Source organism: Mastigoproctus giganteus, chromosome 5, assembly GCF_048544385.1.
Source record: "Mastigoproctus giganteus isolate SK-2022 chromosome 5, ASM4854438v1, whole genome shotgun sequence".
NCBI classification, from domain to species: Eukaryota; Metazoa; Arthropoda; class Arachnida; order Uropygi; family Thelyphonidae; genus Mastigoproctus; species Mastigoproctus giganteus.
In genome coordinates this window covers 102,291,596-102,312,020 of record NC_143579.1, presented here as the reverse complement: position 1 = coordinate 102,312,020, position 20,425 = coordinate 102,291,596, and the positions used below count along the sequence as shown (strand labels likewise).

At 35.1% G+C, this 20,425-nt stretch overlaps 1 protein-coding gene across 2 annotated transcripts in view; it reads left to right on the top strand.

The window, feature by feature from the left end:
* The window catches only part of LOC150085592 (uncharacterized), a 69,872-nt gene extending 50,964 nt beyond the window's left edge, over positions 1–18,908 (top strand). For both annotated transcript variants that reach the window (XM_090373376.1, XM_090373377.1), the window contains exons 5-6: positions 9,752–10,000; positions 18,277–18,908. In XM_090373376.1, the coding sequence (XP_090229502.1) occupies positions 9,752–10,000; positions 18,277–18,546 (519 nt within the window). In that variant the 3' untranslated portion in view covers positions 18,547–18,908. The remainder of the gene's footprint in view (positions 1–9,751; positions 10,001–18,276) is intronic.
* The last annotated feature ends 1,517 nt before the right edge of the window (positions 18,909–20,425 follow it).

The window sequence follows — 20,425 nt, the reverse complement described above, 5'->3', positions numbered from 1 at the left end:
ACAAATTTAAGGCTCAACTGGACAGGTATTTCGAGCGAACGGAGGGGTGAAATGGGAGTGGTGTGTTTTTTTTTTTTTTTTTTGGTTGATGCTGAATAAGCTTGCTTTCTTGCATCATATGCCTCTACTAATGCTAATGCTAACAGTCCGTATTGCTAGGCTCACATGGTAGAATTTTTCTCAGCATGGTCTGTGCGTGTTAACTTAAATAGAAAGGGTGCAAGAATATTTGCTGATGCTAAAGGGCAGCATTAGGTGGGTTCGAAAACTGCCAGCTTAGTGGGGGGGGATTCACAGACTAACAATAGCTGCAGGCAGAGGTGAAAGTGATTCTTGCACTGCTTCTGTTGGAATGAGTTAGAAAGCAAGAGGCTGGGGATTTCAAGTACTGCTGGGAATCATCATAGAATAAATAAATACATGCATGTACACCAATGCTAGGACTGTAGTAAATAAATTTGATCAATTTGAAGTGCTGGTAAAGACATCAAAGGCGGATATTGTTGGGATATCATAGATGTGGTGTCACACAGATATAAGGAATGCAGAATTGGAATTTGGGAGTACAATGTGTACAGGATAGAAATGGAGGAGCGGGTTATGCTGTTAGTTAAGAAACAAATAAAATATAAGGAATTGATATGGGTGGACAGTGCAACGTTGAGCCAGCTTGGTGTGACATAAGCACTGGGAAAACAAAATTGAGAGTAGGAGTGTGTTATAGGACAGATGTCTCTGATGAGTACAATGATCAACTGTACAGAAAAATACAGTGGTCCAGTAAAACAAATTGTCTTGTAATGGGGGATTTTGACTGCCCAGATATTGATTGTACCTTTTAGGTTGGTCACCCGCACGCTATCAAGATTTTTTTTGGATTTATATTGATAAATATTTTCTACAGCACGTTCGTGTTCATGTTCGAGAGGCAACCAGAGGGAGTAATACTCTTGATCTGATTATCAGTAGTGATAATTCATGCATTAAGAATCTGCAGATAAAGAAACCACTAGGTGGCAGTGATCACAGTGTACTAATGTGGGATTTACTTAAAGATGTAACTACCATCAGGGGGTAAAGGGAAGGGTTTTTGCTTTTGTAGAGGTGACTTACAGTCACCTCAGACAGTTTTTAAATTATATACAGTGGGACAAACTGACAATGTTACCAACAGCAAATTCTAAATGGAAAGCATTCAAGAAAGTTAGCTCGGAAGCTACTAGGTTTTTCATACCAAAAAATACTATTCAAGGTTTAGGCCTAAATGGATGTCAGATGAACTTAGACTCATGGCAGAGAAGAAAAGTGCATGGAATGCATGTAAATTATCAGGAAACACAGAAGCCTATGATAGATATAAGCTACTCTGTAATCAAGTTACAAAGGTGGTCAGGCAAATGAATGCAGATTACGGGAAACCTTTAGCAAAGGATGCAAAGAGAAGACTTCTTTACTTATGTAAACTCTATAAGGAAGGGGATGAATCAGATTGGTCCACTTGATATTGATGGTTCAACTGTTGATAATCCTACTCAGGTGGCCGACAAACTGAGAGCAAAGTGGAGGAGAAATTTTTGAAGATAAACATAAAAAAAGGCACCTGAGGAAGATGGAATCTATCCAGTTATATTGAAGGAGGCAGTGAGGGAAGTAAACAAACCCTTAGTCATGATTATGAGAGCATCCTTAGACTCAGGAGAGGTCTACATGGACTGGAGGTGTGCTAATGTACCCCTGCCCGGAGATGTGCAAATATATCCCTGACAAGATTGCAGTAATAATTCAGACAAGCATGGGTTTGTTAAGGGAGAAGTCCAGTTTTTTTGGATACTATGATGTGGTCACAAAGGAACTGGATACAAAAAATAATTTAGTATCATATACTTGGATTTTAGGAATTTGATACTGTTGCACATGTTACAAATTGGAGCAGTATGGCATTAAGGGCAAGTTGCTGCTATGGATAAAGGGATGATTGAGTGGGAATAGGAATGCAAAGAGGAACAGCAAAGATTTCTTTACTTATGTAAACTCTAGAAGGAAGGGATGAATCAGATTGTCCACTTGATATTGATGGTTTAACTGTTGATGGACTAATGTTATTAGTAGAGTTCCCCAGGGTTCAGTGTTGGGCCCATCGTTGTTTTCTGTATTGGCATTGATGAAGGTATATCAGGCTTAATGTCCAAGTTTTCAGACGATTCGAAGGTTATCAGGGTTGTTAATGACAGTAATGACAGTACACTACTGCAACAGGATCTAGAAAAGTTTAGCAGATGTGCTGAGAGCTGGCAACTGAAGTTTAACATTGACAAATGCAAAGTATTGCATATGAGTAGCAGTAACCCAAGAGAAATGTGACACTACACTCAGGGTAGAGGAGAATGTAAAAGACCTGGGGTAATTGTGCAGTCAGATATGAAGTTTTCTGAGCAGCGTAGACAGGCTGCAAGAGTAACCAATGGGATCTTGTCAATAATATACAGGAATGTTTCTAGTAGGGATAAGGAGGTGATTATTCCCTTGTGTGAGGCAATGGTCAGGCCACACCTTGATTACTGCATACAGGCCTGAGGCCTCATTTTAGGAAGGATGTAGAGCTGCTGGAACAAGTACAGAGGAGGGCAATAAGATTGCTGAGTGGAACAAAGGGTTTCTCTTACCAAGAAGGTATTAAATATTAGTTTTGCAACTTGCAGTGTCTGGAGAATAGGCACCTGGTAATCTGTTTGAGGTGTACGAATGAATTTCGTACACCTCAAACAGACCTTGAATGAATTGAGCGAGCTGAATGCTGATGGGATTCTTCCTCTTGCCCAGAGTAATCGCCTGAGGGGACATAAATTCAAATTGTGGAAAGACAGTTGTCGGGTAGATGTGCAAAAGTTTGCCTTTAGCCAGTGGGCGGTTGATTGCTGGAACAAGCTTTCATCTGTCATTGTGGAAGTTGACAGCTTAAATAAATTCAAGGCAGAACTAGGCAAATGTTTAGAATGAATGGATGGGTGAAATGGAAAGGTTTTTTTTTTCTTTCTTTTTTTCTTATTCTGTAAACTTACTTTCTTGTATCATATACCTCTGCTAATGCTAAGATCACTTAATTTATAGTAGTGTAACTCCTGGTGGTTTGTAAAGAACATATTCTACTTATTCATATTCAACATAACATATTCATTTTCGCAATTTTCTGTCTTTTTGCACTGTGATCAATTGAGGGGCCTACCTGATTAATTCTTCTCTTTTTTTTTTTTTTTTAATTCATCTATGAAAAGAACTGTTTGTGTGAATTTTTAGCTCTCTTTACTAGTGCTGTCTCATTTCAGACTTTGTCCTCTTCTGAAATAAACCTTTAATTTCTCTTGTCACCCATTTAGCCATTTTTCCTTGGCAGACTTCTGCAATGAAACAAGTACATTTGTATCTCTGAGGCTAAATCTCTTTGTGTACTTCCCATATTGAACCTATATATAATAATAGTTGTCTCTCTCTCTCTCCCTAGTTAATACAATTCAAGAATATGGAGAATGAAAAAGACCTGGAGATAATTTTGCACTCAAACATGAAGTTTTCTGATCTGTGCAGGCAGGTTGCCAGGGTGGCCCATGGGATTTTGCCAATAGTATGCCAGAATATTACCACAGGGATGAGGAGTTAATTATTAAAGAACTGAAGCCTTTCCTAGTAAGAGTATCTTTTTTTGCTCCCTTCACTAAACTTGATGTTCTTATCTGAACCACACATCCATGTCCTTCCTAAAATGGGACTTCCAGACCTGTATGCAGTACTCAGGATGTGGCCTAACTATTACCTTGTATAATGAGGTAATCACCTAAGTGTGGTACCACACAGTTAGTATTTTAATCGGGGATTAAACCCATATGAAGAAACGTGCATTTGTGAATATTAAAAATCAATTACCACTTCCTAGCCCACCTACCTAATTTTTCTAGATCTTGTTACAATAGCATGCCCAGTTTACTGTGGTTACCACCTTACAAACCTTTGTATCATCTGCAAACATAGACATTAAGCCTGATATGCCTTCATCAGTATCATTTATAATATAGAAAAACAACAATTTGGCCCAGCAGTGAACTCTGGGGGACTCCGTTAGTCCATGAAGAGTAGTGATAACCACTCTGTCTTTTCTCACTTAACCATCCCTTTATCCATAGCAGTAACTTGCCCTTAATGTCACACTGCTCCAGTTTACACAGCAGTTTTTTATGTGCAACAGTATCAAAATCTTTCCTGAAATCCAAGTATATGATATCAAAATTACTTTTTATATCCAGTTCCTTTGTTACTGCTTTGTAGTATCCATTCAAATCTGTCAAACAAGATTAATGGTAATTATTCCGTGACCACAATATTACTGCACTCCTAGATGGTTCTGCATCACTTATTTTGACCAATGACTCCATTATTTTCCCTGGAACAGAAGTTAAGCTAACAGATCTGTAATTACTCATAGCTAAGAATTTGCTTATCTACTTTGCTGTCTTCCTCAGTATAATTGGGTGGATCCCATCCCCTCCAAGTGCCCCATTTTATGTTTAGCTTCAACAGTTTCTCTTTCACTTTCCTCTCAATTATTGTAAAATTGTTCAGCTTCCTGTTAGAATTTGATACATCTCTGGAATTCCTATCTTGAAAAAATTCCTTGTGTGTGAATGAAGATGCAAAATATCTATTCAGTTTCTTGGAAACCTGAGCAGGATAATCAACAGTTAAACTGTTCTTGTACTTGACATTTAAATATTTGCTAAAAAGTTTGGTGGGAGATATCTAGGAAGATGAATGACTGTCATAGCAGTAACAAAATTTATGCAGTTCAGCAAATATTTTAATATTTGCAACAATTTTCTTATCTAATATTTCACCTTTTTGAGTTGGTAAAATATTCTCTAACTTAGTTTTCTCTGTTGAGAGTGATATATCCTAACAAATTGCATAAGTCTAAATTGGTCACATCATTGATTAATTTCAAAAAACTATTACTCAATTTACTTTAGCAATATAGTATGAATCAGAGCTGTAATACTCAATATGTTCTACGTTGATAATAATATTAGTAAATTAATAAGAGGAGTTTACCTCAATATAGTACGTGGAACACTTCCGTATGATACCCTCCAGAAATTAAAACGGAAAAAACGAAAAAATCGACAACTTACCGGTACATTAAAGTAAAATATAAATAATTAAATAATTAAAGTAAAATATAAATAATTAAATAATCAGTTTAACACAATTCAAAATCAATTCAAAACAATAAAATTCAAATTAACACAATTAAAAGAATCTAACGAAAATATTCAAAACGATGTTCCTTCCTGAAGCTGACAATGCTTTTCAACCGACTGTCGTGATCACAGGAATGAAAATTACCGAATCAGGCTAAACCTGCAACTTAAATAGTGATTATATGTCTTCGCGCATGCGCATAAAGGTCCACGCATCGGAGATCAAATATGGCCGCCGAACATTAACAGAATTCTCGTGTAATTTAATTTCAACGGTTTCTGCAATTAATAGTCGCGTATAATTACGTTGAACGTTAAGTATTTTGGCCTCGTTAAATAAAAAAGTATGTTTTTCGTTAATGGCATGAAAGGCTAATTCTGACGCTGCTGAACGAGAAGCACGAACTGAGGCTTCGTGTTGATTTACACGAATATTAAGAGAAAACCGCGTCAAACCCTGGTAAGATGAGTCGCAATCACCACAAGAAATGTTGTATACTAGATCATTAATTTGTGTTGCGAACGCGGAAAGAACCGAGCGATTGTTCAGTATAGTGTGTAACTTCCGTATAGGCCTATCTATAATTTTAAATTCGGTATCTTTAAAGAATCTGTTAAGTTGTTTGTGCCACTGTTCAACATATGGGACAGAAATAAAGTATTTTTTGATATTACTATTGTTGATTGGTGTAGTATTTTTTATCCTATCCTTAGCTTGTACCCTAATTTGATTTATTGTGTTAATGGGATAACCCCTGTTCAAGAATCTGCTAGTTAATATTTGTATTTCTGAGTCCAAAGCAGAATCCGTCGTTGAATATTTATAGGCATTTAGAAATTGATTAAAGATAATTGATCTTTTGTAGGTGAACGGGTGGTAGCTATTATAATGAAGAAGCATACCGGTGTTTGTGGGTTTTCGATAGATGCTAAATTGTATTTTGTTCGAGTCACGGGTAAGCGTGAAATTTAGAAAGTTTAATGACTTAGTATCCGTATCTTCCCTTTCCAATGTAAATTTGAGTCTAGAATGAATATTATTAAACGAATGTAAAATGTCTTGGATAGTACTACTATCAGTAATAACTAGAACATCGTCTAAATACCTCCCATAGTATGTGATACGGGGACGAAAAGGTGTCAAATGTATCTGCTCAATCGTTGAGAGATAGATCTCTGACATTAAGCCACTCAGGCTCAAACCCATTGGTAATCCAAAAATTTGTTTGTACACCTTGTCTCGAAAGGTGATGTAGTTAGCCTCAGCTAATAGTTTAATTAAGTGAAAAATTTCCTTAATGGGCAGCTTCGTATAATTAATCGGTGTCGAGTTTTTATTTAACATATCTCAAATAATATCTAATGTGTATTCAACGTTTACATTCGTATATAATGAGGTAACATCTAATGAGAATAAATTGTCATTGTCGCCGAGTCTACAGTCTTTAAGATTATTAAATAATGTATCATAATTCTTAATCCCAAATTGTATAACCTGTCTAAAAGGTTTTATAATATTATATACATGTGTGGCTAAGGCTGAAAATGCCGAGTTCCTGTAGGAAACAATAGGTCGAATCGGAAATCCAGGCTTGTGTAATTTTACCTGACCAAAAAGTGCAGGAATATTGTATGTTCTGGACTTCAATTCCTTCAACTGAACCATAGTAATGTAGTCGTTTTTACGATATGTGGTTAACGTTTTATTGTATTGATTTACCAAATTGGTAAACAGTGCCGGGTCCACTTCACGATAAGTGGAGGTATCAGACACAACTGAATCTAACTTATTAATATAATCATGTTTATCTAGTATTACCACCGTATCTCCTTTATCTGCCCTCTGTATAATAATGTCCTTATTTTCTCGAAGTTCTCGTAAAGCTGAACTGTCATGTGTATTCAATTTAGGAAGTCGCGTTTCTTTTATGTTATTTACTTCTTGGTTAACTTGTTGAATAAATACATCTTTTTGTGGAACACTACGAAGTCCAAATTCAATATCAATTACGCATTGTTTTTTTGGCAGCTTTCGAGGTGGTAAATTATAATTTAATCCTTTGGATAAAAGTGAAATCTGGTCCTGCGATAGTGTACACGAGGAAAGATTTGTAACCTGTTGATATGTTGGTTCGTTGGCTACTGGGTGAGGGGGTGTTCGTGAACTAGCCGACATATTCTGTGGTAGTGCGTTATGTGTCTGTGGGGAGGATGTCACCCAACTCGTGTGAACTTGGTCGCAAGCTCGCGACAATGTGTTAGAATTCGCATGAACGTGTCTTGAACTATTCGGTAATGTTTGCAACTTATTAACGTGTCTGTTTTTTATTTCTGAGGCTTGTGCTTCCCGTCGCAAATCTATGGAGGTCTTCAATACAGACCAATCGTTCGGATGTAGATAATTTTTTAATTTATCGCGAAGCTTCCTAACCTGGGAAAGGTATTTTTGTTTATCCGAATATCGAGATTTTAAGGCAAGCTTAACAATATTACGTGATGTCGCCAGTGATAGTTGTTTTATGCCTGAAATTTTAATGGCATTTAATGGCATAATAAAATATTAATGGCATTTGCCATTAATATTTTATTTTTTGCTCTTAACAAATTGAAGGAAGTTTTCATCAGTTTTTCAATGGCTTGTTGATCTTCCTTCTGTAATTACACTTTCTATTACTAAAGACATTTGTTGTTGATAACATGAACAGTAGTCAATCAGCAGATTCACACCAGTTTAGTATAGCTAATTTTATAATAAAATTACGAAAATAGTTCCTGTATAATTAAAACAACTGATTGTTAAAAAATTGGAATGACACCACTGATTCCTGTGCATATTCAGAAATATTTATTAGAGTAAGATGTTTTTACCAGAAAAAAAAAAAATCATGTTGACATTGCTTGCTTTTGAAACTTGAATTTTACTTTCATTCATTTTTCTAATATTTTAAATGATTCATACTTCCCTCAGCATGAATTGTTGAGGAGGCTTCCATCCTGCAGTGGATTGATAATGGCTGCACTTTACCTTTTTTTTTTTTAATACTTTTTTTTTTAATGTCCTTGATAAATGGATCCAGTCGTTATAACCTTGTTCATTTAAGACAATTGTCACATTGCTGGGGAAGAGGGGAATATTTTTCTATGAATGCATAATGGCAAAGGCAGACCATACTGTACAGCTGCAGTATGAAATATCCAAATGTAAAAGTGAATAGTTTTCCTAATTTTTGGAAGATATGGATTTTCATTGTTTTGAAAATGTGTAAGTTATGTGTAGTATTTATTCTACTTTTTTTTTCTTTTTAATTTTTGTCTTGTTCCAGAGAATTTTTATTACAACACTTAATCTAAGTGCACACGTTCTTTTGGTAGTCCAGTTCATATAGTTTGCTGTATTATGCTTGTACAAGTACACATGTCTATGAACACACATACTTGTATCAGGTTATTCAGCTTACCCAACGTGAAAGGGTAAGCTGAATAACTTATGAGGAGGATGTCCTATTCCCCCCCCACCTTAGATTGCTTAACTACCATGCTCCAATTCCTCCAGAGAAAAAACAAACCCAGACTTTTCATGTGGATCTACAAATAAAAGCACTAATTAGTGCTGAACTGTTTTCGATATTTGCACATAGATAACTGATAATCTTTATCAGAAAAGCTTTTACACAGTACTATATTTAGTTTACTTTTTTAACTGCAAAAATATAACTTTTAATTACAGTAGAACCTCATAAATCCTGTATGCTTGAGACCTAGCAGAACATGCTGGATTTTTGAAAATTCCAGTTTTTGGAAAGTAATGCACCTATCCTAACATGTTCGGGGGTATTTCATTATTTTTATTAGATAATACAGTAACTCTGATAATCAGAATGATAATCTTCAACATTAAACCAAAATGTTAACCTGTTTTACCAGATTGGTTCAGTGGGTAATAATGGTTGCAGGTTCAAAAGCTTCCTCCAAATGTTTGAATGTGGGGTATTATGATTGCCCTATTTTTCAATATGAGGTGTAAATAGTGTGTTATGCTTTCAGCATTCAAATCGCCTTGAAAACTAAATACAGACTACTGTACTATCAAGTACTATACTGTGAACTGCTATTGAATATCTCACAAAATAAATGATTTTATACTTCACAAATAAATAGAAACAGTGATCCAGGAAATATGTAAAATAGAAATGATTGGAAATTATTAATTGAACATAATGTATATGTATGGGACTTGCTGTGCTTTTTTTTTTTTTTTTTTTTAAGTCAGGCCAGCCTATTTCTTCTTTGTCCTTGTATCAATTACCCTCAGAGAAATATTAAAAAAATGGTACAATTTTGAAAATTCTAGTTTTTTGAATGCCTGATTTTTGAGGTTCTGTTGTATCTCAATAATAAATCTTTATTTTTTTTAATGCATGCCTTGTGTGCATAAGTGACATTTATTTTATGTTTTTATTTATTATAATATTTGTTATGTTAAATATGGTGTTTCTCTTCCACAGCCTCTTCTTCCTATCCTCTTGCATCATACTAGCCTTACTCCTGGGGGAGAACTGTTACGCGCACTCTCAGTGACAGCTCTGGCGAATATGGCATTAGATAGTACTAGCCATATAACTCTTATAGACAATATAAGTTCTCTTATGGTGTTACTGGATGAAGGTAGCACAACAGTTTGCATGCAGACACTAAGACTGCTAGTTAATTTATCCTGCAATATTGATATGATTCCTCATCTACTTAGTACAAAGGTAAGATAAATAGGATCTTTATTGGTTCTTCAAAATTTACCTCTAATTTTTGCCTGTTTTTTCTTAATTGTGTTATTGATGAGAAATACAGTTTATAACTGCATATTTTCTTATGACAATAGTTTTTCATTATTAAACAATAGGAGTTTCTTTTACCAGTATTTCTTGTGCCTTACATATAATTCTCTAAGTGTGAGATGCCATACCTCACCATTTGTATGGTTTACTTTTTTGAAGGTGTCTACAGTTGGCTAAGGGAAAATGGGAGTTAGTTTTTGGCTCGCAAGATATTTTTGTATAAAATATATTTTAGAAATGTACTGAAAATATATACCATAAACTCCTGTTATAACAGGAATTTACTTCACAGGATTGGCCCCATGGTCAGTCCTGTGAAGTGCAAGTGCCATGCATTTTTTAACAACATAGTACTTCCATTTAATTTTGCTTATGTTGCTTTTAGAAAGAATTCTAAAAGCAACATAAGCAAAAATTATTCTTTCTTCAAGCTTTTAGAAAGGCCTGAAGAAAGAATAATCTTGAATATAACTTTATTTCCTCTTGATTTTTGGCTTTAAGAAAGGGATGGTAGACTAAATTAACACCAGGGGCTCACATCTGGTAGTATGGGCTTGGCACACCCAGGGCTCTCTCTCTCCTCTCTCTCTCTCTCTCTCTCTCTCTCTCTCTCTCTCTCTCTCTCTCTCTCTCTCTCTCTCTCTCTCTCTCTCTCTCTCTCTCAGGGTAACTCGGGATTTTTTCTGGCTGGTGCATCATAAGCCTCAGGCTTCCTTGCACCATATGGCTAATAATAATAATAAGAGAGCCAGCACATAATGGTTGTAGAGCTAGAACATAATGGCCAAACAGCAGAAAGGATGCAAGGAGCAATTAACCATTGATGCCGCTGTTATGGAGCAAACCTACAAGAAGTGCCGCAACATGTACACAGCCTACATCGATTACCGCAAGTCCTTCGACTCAGTGCCTCATAGCTGGCTAATAGAGGTGCTGAAGATCTACAAAGTCAGTCCGATAGTGACAAACTTCCTAGGAAAATGTCAAAATGGAGTACCACCATTAAGGTCGAAAACATCACAACCAGCCCAATCCCCATCAGGAGAGGAATCTTTCAGGGAGATGCCCTGAGCCCATTGTGGTTCTGTGTAGCACTTAACCAACTATCCAACATGCTCAACAGTAGCAAGTACAGATATAACCTCAAAGAAGGAAGGAAGAACCTGTACACCCTCACTCACCTGATGTACATGGATGACACCAAGCTCTACGCGGGAACCGAGAAGCACCTCCAGATCACCGAAGAATTCAGCAATGATATTAGGATGGAATTTGGTCTAGACAAATGCAAGACCCATGGATTGCACCAGGGAAAATTAGTCAACCGAAACTACCAGCTGCAGACTGGTAAAGAGATTAAAGCCATGGCAGAGGCCTACAAATACTTGGGGATGATGCAGGCTCAGCAGTTACAGCACAAGGAAATTAAGGCTTGCATGACCGAAAAATACCATCAGAAGCCTGCTGAATGGAGGGAACATAGTTAAAGCCATAAATGCCTATGCAGTCTCGGAGCTAACATATTCCTTTGGGGTCATAGATTGGACTAACACCGAGCTGGAGGATATCATGAGAAAGACAGGGACAATAATGACCAAGAGCCGCCAACACCACCCGAGATCTGCCGTGGAGAGACTGACAATATCCCGGGAAGGAGGAGGAAGGGGGCCTGATAGACCCCTTCCTCCAACAGAAGACAGCAATAGTTAACCTGAAGGATTACTTTCAGAAAACACACAGCAGCACTCCACCAGGTCATAAGGAAGATAGACAAGCGGTATACCCCACTCAACCTAAGCAATGAGTCCCTCCCCTTCCAACCAGGAGGTACAAACGAAGCTAGAAAGATGGGCAGAGAAGACACTACAATGATCTCCACCAAGATCACATAGATAAAAGTGCTTCCAATCCATGGCTCACGAGCGGGACACTCTTCCCCAAGACTGAAGGATTCATGCTCGCCATCCAAGACCAGGTAATCAACACCAGAAATTATAGAAAATACATCGCCAAGGAGCCCGGAGTGTCCGATGATACATGTCGACAATGCCACCTGACCTTAGAAATGATCCAACACATCACCACAGGGTGCAAGGTTACCCAGATAGTGGGTTGGGGTCTCTAGTACTGCCTGTGACTGGGACTGCACCATAATAACAGATAGGATAATCCAGCACAACAGACCGGATATAACCCTTGTGGACAAGATCCAATGTGTCTCTGACATTCCTACGATATCCCATTTGATCTTTTTCAATTCTTCTTCTACCAATTTTATTTTCCTCGCCTTGTGCCACTGAATAGCAATTAAATTATACACAGTGGGGTTGAATTAAAATCAGTGGAGGAGGAAAGAGATTTGGGAATTACAATACATGCAGATATGAAGTTTTCTGAATAGTGTAAAGAGGTAGCCAGGGAAGCTCATGGTATCTTATTGATGATTTATCAAACATTATCCTGTAGAGATAGAGGTAGATCATAGGCCCACTGTATAAGGCAATTATAGCTCCAGGGGCTCACATCTGGTGAGTGTGGGCTTGGCACACCCAGGGTCCTGAGCTGGATATCATCATTCTTCTCTTTCTTGGTGACTCTCTCTCTCTCTCTCTCTCTCTCTCTCTCTCTCTCTCTCTCTCTCTCTCTCACACACAGGATTTTTTCTGGCTGGTGCAGCATAAGCCTCAGGCTTCCTTGCACCATGTAGCTAATAATAATAATAAGACCACATTTGTAATACTGTGTTCAAGTATGGAGACCTCATCTGAAAAGGACATTGAGCATCAGCTACAGAGCTTGGCAACCAGGAACCTCAAAAGTGACCTGAGTGAGGTTTATAAGGCTTTGAGAGGGATTAGTAAAATGAATGAAGATGAAATTCTCACTGTTATAAAGAATTCCAGAACTAAAGGTCATAAATTCAAATTACAGGGGTTGAGATTTAGATTAGATTGTATGAAGTTTCCTTTTAGCCAGCAAGTCATTGATTCCTGGGACCAGTTGGCCTCACAGGTAGTTGAAGCTGACAGTTTGAATAGGTATATTCTATTACTATTACTATCTTGGCATATACTATATATGTGGTGTATGCTATTACTAGTCCTCCCATCTACCCATTCCTGTATTCGTGATATCTCCCCTGACCGGTCAGGTTAAATACATCAAAAACTGAAATAAAGTTGTGTTACTCTGGATGGATTTCATTATTAATTTCAGAATCACACGTTTCCAAAATTTTAAATAAGAGTTGACCCTAACCACCAATAAAATGAAATTTGGAAAAGATGAAAAACACCTGTTCACATTTTTAACCTTATACTTCAGGCATAATTAAGTTCAGGGTAAAAGATCAATGTATAAAAGCTATAAAATGTTACTGTTTATGTTGGGCCTAGCTGTCTCTGTATGTAGCTGTGAACAAATTGAGTTTGCTACTTAGTGCAATGATCCCATTTCATATAGGAACTTCATGAGCTGCTTTGGAATTGCACTACTCTAAATAACAGGCTCCGTCTGACATTGATCTTCTCTTTCAGGCTAATTTTCGTAATACAAAGAATATACAGTTCAGAATTGGCCTCATAATTTGTGCAAAATATAGAGAAGTGTTTATGGTTTCTTAAACAAGTTTCCTCTTACAGAAATCTAATTCACAAATATTGTGGAGGTGCTGAATAACAACTTCCCTTCTGCTCTGATTGCTACATATATTTTTTTCTTCTTCCAAAAATTCATATACTGTATTATAATTTTTTTTTTTTTATGAAATACCCAAACACAAAAAGAACCTGTGGTACTTAGTACTGTGCATGGATTGAAGGTTGAGAAGATGAAAGAAGATACTCGTTGATATTAATCTTGAATTTCTTTAGATTGTACTTTTCAGGAAATGCATGTGACGGAAGATTGTTCCAGAAAACAGAAGAATTGAAGGGATAAACGAGGAGGAGAAAAAGTTAGTTTGTGAGTTTAGATTTGGAGTTGGACAGTGAATGGATGATGACTGGTTGTGGGACATAATGATTTGAATAACAAAGCTTCAGTTAATTAAGAGCAACTAATGATAGATAGACATTGGGGTTTGATTATCATCAAACATCAGGAAATGTTCTATTTTGGGAAGCTCCAGCAAAATTTCTTATGGTCCTATATACAATTTATAATAGCCAAAATCAGTAATTTCTCAATTGTTTTATTTTTTGTAAAATTTTCAAAAACTTCCAGATTTTTGAATGCCAACTATATGAGAATTTACTTTATTTATAAAGTTACATCAGCTAACAACCACTATACTTTGAAAATATGAATAAACAGAATACCATCAGTTTTATATGTGAATCAGGAGAAAATGGTTGAAGCTTTTAGAATGGGAATATATCATTTTTGTAGACTAGTTGTAAAAAAATAAATAAAGCAACAGATTGAATTACTAGGGAAGTCAAACTGTTCATCTCTCACCAAGTATATAAAACATATGGAGGAGTTAAAATTCTGTGGCATATAACTTAGGCTCAGTCAAGCAATAGTTTGGATATAGTTGTTTGAAATTGCATTATATATTACAAGGATTTTATTTGTAGTTATTACTGATGAAATTTTTAATCCTTTTATTTATTCCAGATTTAATTTTCTGGAACAAACCAAAGGATTAAAATTGAATAAAGGAGTTAGAGCCCAGGAAAGTACATGATAATACTAATATTAACATTCATTTAAGAGAAATGTATTTGTTTCTGTCTATTTTAGGAAATACAAAAAACTTTGTTTAGAACATGAAGCTTTGTTTAACAATGGTAATTTGTTGCAAGGTACTTAGAACATATTGCAAATGTCAGTCTATGAAGTCTGATAGTTGAACTGCTTGACAGCTGACGTTATTGGAGAAAGATTTAAAGTGATTAGGCTGCATACCCCAGAATTCTACTTGTTTGTTTTTATCACATTTATCTATGCAACATTGTTTATATATATGGTAATACGTTTGACTCATGTTTGTGTAACCTTGTGATGTATGTTTCAATATTTAAGTGATAGTCCAAGGATGGCCATCCTTTTGTGAAACAGCACGTAATTTCAGCTGAGGCAGTAATTCCTTGATGTTTCTAGGGAAAATGTTCTTGGAAATTGCTGTGAATATTGGTTATGTGGACCTTTCTTATGGAAATAAAGTGGCCATCCTCATTTTGTGAAATAGCATGTAAGTTTTAGATGAAACAAATATTTTATTATTTGTATTAGTAGTGGCATATGGTGCAAGAAAGCAAGCTCATAAAGCATCAGCCAAAACAAAAATCTCACCTCACCTGTCCATCCCTTCCAATAATTTGTCTAGTTTTATCTTGAATTTATTCAAACTACCCACTTCCACAACAACAGATGGAAGTTTGTTCAAGCAATCAGCCACTCTGCACATCTATCCTTCAACCATTCTTCCTCAGTTGGAATTTATGTCCCCTCATTGTGTGTAGTCTTATAAGAGGAAGAATGCTATCAGCATTGAGTTTGCTCAATCTATTCAAAGCCCTAAACACCTCAATCAAGATCACCTTGTGTTGTCTAGTCTCCAGATTCTGCAGTTTGCAGAATGTTGAGCCTTTCTTGGTATGTGCAGTAATTCCATGTTGTTTGTGGCTGATGCTGTTTAATCTTCCTTTCTTGTATTATTTGCCATTACTAACAGTGCAGAGGAAGAAGGTGCAGTTGTGATGTTTTAAAAAACCTTGTTGTGGGTGCTTGCTTCATATTTCATTGCAAATCCTTGTAGATTTCCTTGTAAAGGGCTGTAAGTGCCTCTAATCCCTTTTAAAATTTAGACTGTACTCCTCAAAGAGGTAATTTCAAATATTTTTTCACCAGAGCCTTAATTAGGTTCGAAATCTCTGACAATGCTAAGGGGCTTAATCAACAGCTGAGGTATATGAAGTGCATTGTATAACTTCCTCCTCCTTTGCTACTTTCACCTTGCTTTCGAAACCCTCATGTTTCAGAACCTTCTGCATCATGTGAGAAGCTCAATCTTCTACAGCTATTCTTCTACTAATGAGATGCCTTTCGGGTCTTTCACTGTGTCAGGCAACAACTTTCTATGGCAGAAATTCCAGGTTAATGGATTGATTTCATTTGATTATATTTGTTACATAGCCTGAGATGTACTTTTTCTAGCACTTTCGTACTGACATAGAGGAATCGCCCATGAATAATCAAAACTGATTATTAAATCTACAAATATTGAGAATATAGTAATTTGAAACTTCAAATAAAGTTTTTCTAACAAAGTGTACAACTGATAAATTTTCAATGGTTGGAAATTCAAACTGATAGTCTGAGAAAGAGTACCATTCATCACACAACACATCTCAGTTGTGCTTTTGTGCATTTGCTGCCATGTGAAGAGTAGATTACAGGATTACAATCCACTTTTAGTTATGGACTGAATGATTTGACAGAGAGGCCATGTATATAGTCACAGCATCTCACAGCCTAATGCTGATGAAGAATTTTGAAAGTATAGCAGACTCTCGATTTACACCGATTGGATTAATCAGGACGCTTCAATATTCCAAAGTAAACAAAAAATATATATCCAATGGAAATCATAAAATTCAAGTAATAAATAGAATAGGTATAAACAGATATTTTGGAAGTCGTAAATAAGCAACAAGAAGCGGCACTATAAGTCGTGATTGGGAGATGAATGTACCTATTATCCCACAACCCCCGCTGTCTTCACACCTGCCACTCAAAAAAACAATAGAAAGAAAACAAATGTTTAGTTTGTTTTAGCGTATTGTGTGGATTGTTGTGTTCCATTGCACAAAAAAAGAAAAGACATTTTGTTTTGTTATGTCACTAGTGTCAATTTTTTTATGGTAAATATTTTTTTATTTCGAAATTGCGAAAATGACGGGTGAATGCAAAAGAGTTTTGCTTTCAGTTGAACAAAAACTTTAAATTATTCAAAAGTTTCAAAATGGCATGGTAAGTTTTTTCATTTTTTTATCTATCGCCATATTTTTTAGGTATGTTTAGACTGAACATTTTTTGATATTTTTGGATTAACTGGGAAATCGATTATCCAGGATTTTATTTTTCGAGTCTACTTTATTTCCAAGTTCTTTTACGACTTAGGCTTTGAGATGCTGCAATACTCTTCAATGACTCGTGAACATTTAATTTTATTTATACTGCATACTGATAACACCAGAAATGAATAATAAAAAAAATCTTTTTAATTCAGCTGAGATTAAAAGGATATAAAAAAATATATAAAGGATATAATAAAAAAAAAAAGCTTTTTAATTCTTTTTAATGAGGTTAAAAGGGTATAATATAAGCTTTACTACTCTTACAACCGGAATAAATCTTTTACCAAAATAAAAAAAAATATTAGTGGTACAGACACACCACACACAGATTAAGGATTTTGTTTATCAAGTAGGACTTAATTGTGAATAATGATAAACATCTAGGTAATATTAGGAATTCGACATGTCTCACATTGAGATTGTTGAGAGTTTTGGTATTACAGTAGTAGAAAATATGATTCAAATTTTGGAAGTGTTGATGCATCTAGTTAGTGATTCTATTTGTTTCCAGATAAAAGTAAGGCCAAATCTGGAAAGGGGCAAATGTCTTGCATCCAGTGAATTACAAGGTGGATGCTTAAATAGCACACTGAAGTGTCCATTTTTTAATTACTCCTGTGAACATTATGGGATTATATAGATTAGTATTGTGAAAAATTGTTGACATTTTTCTAGGTCATACCATTTTTTTAATGTTCAAAATATAGTTTTCTTTTATAAATATACACACGTCTATTTAGTAAGTTTAATAAGTACCATGCAGATTTTTTATTACATTAATAAAAATATACTTAAATAGCACACTTAAATAGTCCATTTTTTAATTACTCCTGTGAACATTATGGGATTATATAGGTTAGTATTGTGAAAAATTGACATTTTTCTAGGTCATACCATTTTTTTAATGTTCAAAATATAGTTTTCTTACCTTATAAATATACACGTCTGTTTAGTAAGTTTAATAAGTACTATGCAGATTTTTTATTACATTAATATAATATTAGTTTTTATGTTAATTAAATGACATACAAGTAAGCTAATTGAAATAAATTTTCATTTTAAGAATTTCCATTGGTCACTTGATTTTTGCATTATTATTCACTATCCCTTTAGGTTCCTTATCATCTCTATGATTTTCTTGATCTACAAACCAACAGAGATATCACTCTCAGATGTATTACATTTCTTGCCAACATTGTAACTGCTGTGGCCAAATGGAATATTTCCACAGAGACGATGTCTGCCTTACCAGAATCATTATTTGTTGCATTGTATGGCTCAGCAAAGTTAAAACTTTTGGAAAAGGTTGCAGTTTTGATGTTTTCTGGTGATGATGATATATATCTGCAAGCTAAAAGGATACAGGATATAGTACATGTATAAACTTGATAAAAGTAGCAAATCACTGTCGTTGTATAATATAGGCTAACCATTAAGAACATAAGTCATAAAAGGTCCAAAAATTATGACCACATTTTCTTTTAAATAAGTTCCTTCGGGAAAAAAGATGAAACTTGATGCTCTAAACTTTAACTCCTACTTTGTAGAAGTACTTTAAAAAACATTCCTAAAGATAACACAAAAATGATTGGTTAAAATTTAAAACAGCTCCTTAGCTTGGCAGAATTGTGACCATAGTATTTTGGGACAGTGGAGTCATTGTACTGGTGGCACATGCTGACCAACAAATCACTGAACTTAGAGTTCCATAGCTGAATTTCTTAAAAAAATATCTGAATATCAAATAAAAACTTTATTTTATTTTTTAGCCTTTGAATTCTTTATAGTTGGTGGCATTTTAGTTGCACATTCACAAAGTTTTATTTTTATCAGTACTGTAATTCTGTATGATTTTTTAAGTGTTTCTTTTTGAACAAAGATCCATAATATTTTGGTTTTTGTTGAAGCCTTAAAGTAGTAGTAATCAAGCAGTAGAATATTTTAATGGCACAGGTACTTCAGAGATAGACATACCACTGAGGATTGCATATTAAAAAATGATATAATTCAGGGATGGCAAACTGCTTATGGCACACCTGTCATGAGCAGCACACATAGGAAAATGGGCACATCACCACCCATAAATAGTTTATATTATAAACAAAGTATTTTTTGTTTAAAGGCAAATTTATTTTATGGTCTACAGCCATATCCGCCAGTGCAAACCATAAGTATAATTGTATGTAGAATTATTTAGCAACAAAGTTGTCATTAGAAACTTTCAAGCATTATTACCTTTCTTTTTTGTGATAACAATAAAAACTACTTTAATTTCAATCAGTTTTTTTTTTTTTCTGTGGCATGAAAAATTGTTGTTATATTTTTGTTTCAGCTTTCATTTGGCGCACAGGGAGGAAAAGATTCTTCATTGCTCTACATAACTTATCTATTATTTGGGTCAATTGTGATATTTCACTTGAGAAGCTGTCTTCAAAAAATTGAAGACATGGCTTCTCAAGTGAATTATCATACACTAATTGTCAAACTGTCACATGTGATGGCTTTGCAACCTAATTTTATTTTGCAACTAATTTGTTTCCAAGTTTTAAGCAGCAAATCAGAATGGAAGCAAAAGTTGAGCTTTTAAAACACTTGAAACATGAGATTGTGATCAGGATTTCTAAAACAATAGTGATGGGTGATGAAACGTGTTCTCTTTAAAACTCACAGACAAAATATTCCTCAGAATGGAATGTAATTCTCCCATGTCTCCAGGCAAGAAAAAAAAAATTGCTCCACAGATTTCTTGTTGTTATTATTTATATAGTGCATTGCATCTAAGGGAAAATTGGGCTATGTGTATTACATCTGTACAAGTGTTTGTTCCTGAGCCAAGTCGAATAACTCACAAGAAGCCTTACTCCTTCATCCTGAGGTCAGCTAAAAAAAAAGCCCTGGTTGAAAAGGACTTTAATCCTTTAAGGATTGATTTCCCTGAACATGTCTGAGCAGTGAGTTTATAGCAACAGCCTGTGGAGTGAATTTCTTCAGTGAAATTTTGAAAATTCATAAAAATTAAAGCTTTGTACATTAAATGCTTTTAAATTAATTTGCTCTTATTTTGACTTGGTTACCATTATTTCAAAAATCAAATCAGAATTTTTTTTTTTTTTTTTTTTTTTTTTGAAGAAAAAAAAAGCATTAGTGAAAATAATTAGTGAAAAATTTGTTTTACTTTTTTTGTATATAGTACAGAAACTCCCGACTTATGTAAGGGTTGCGTTCCACGGAACGCTACGTAACTCAGATTTTACGTAAGTCG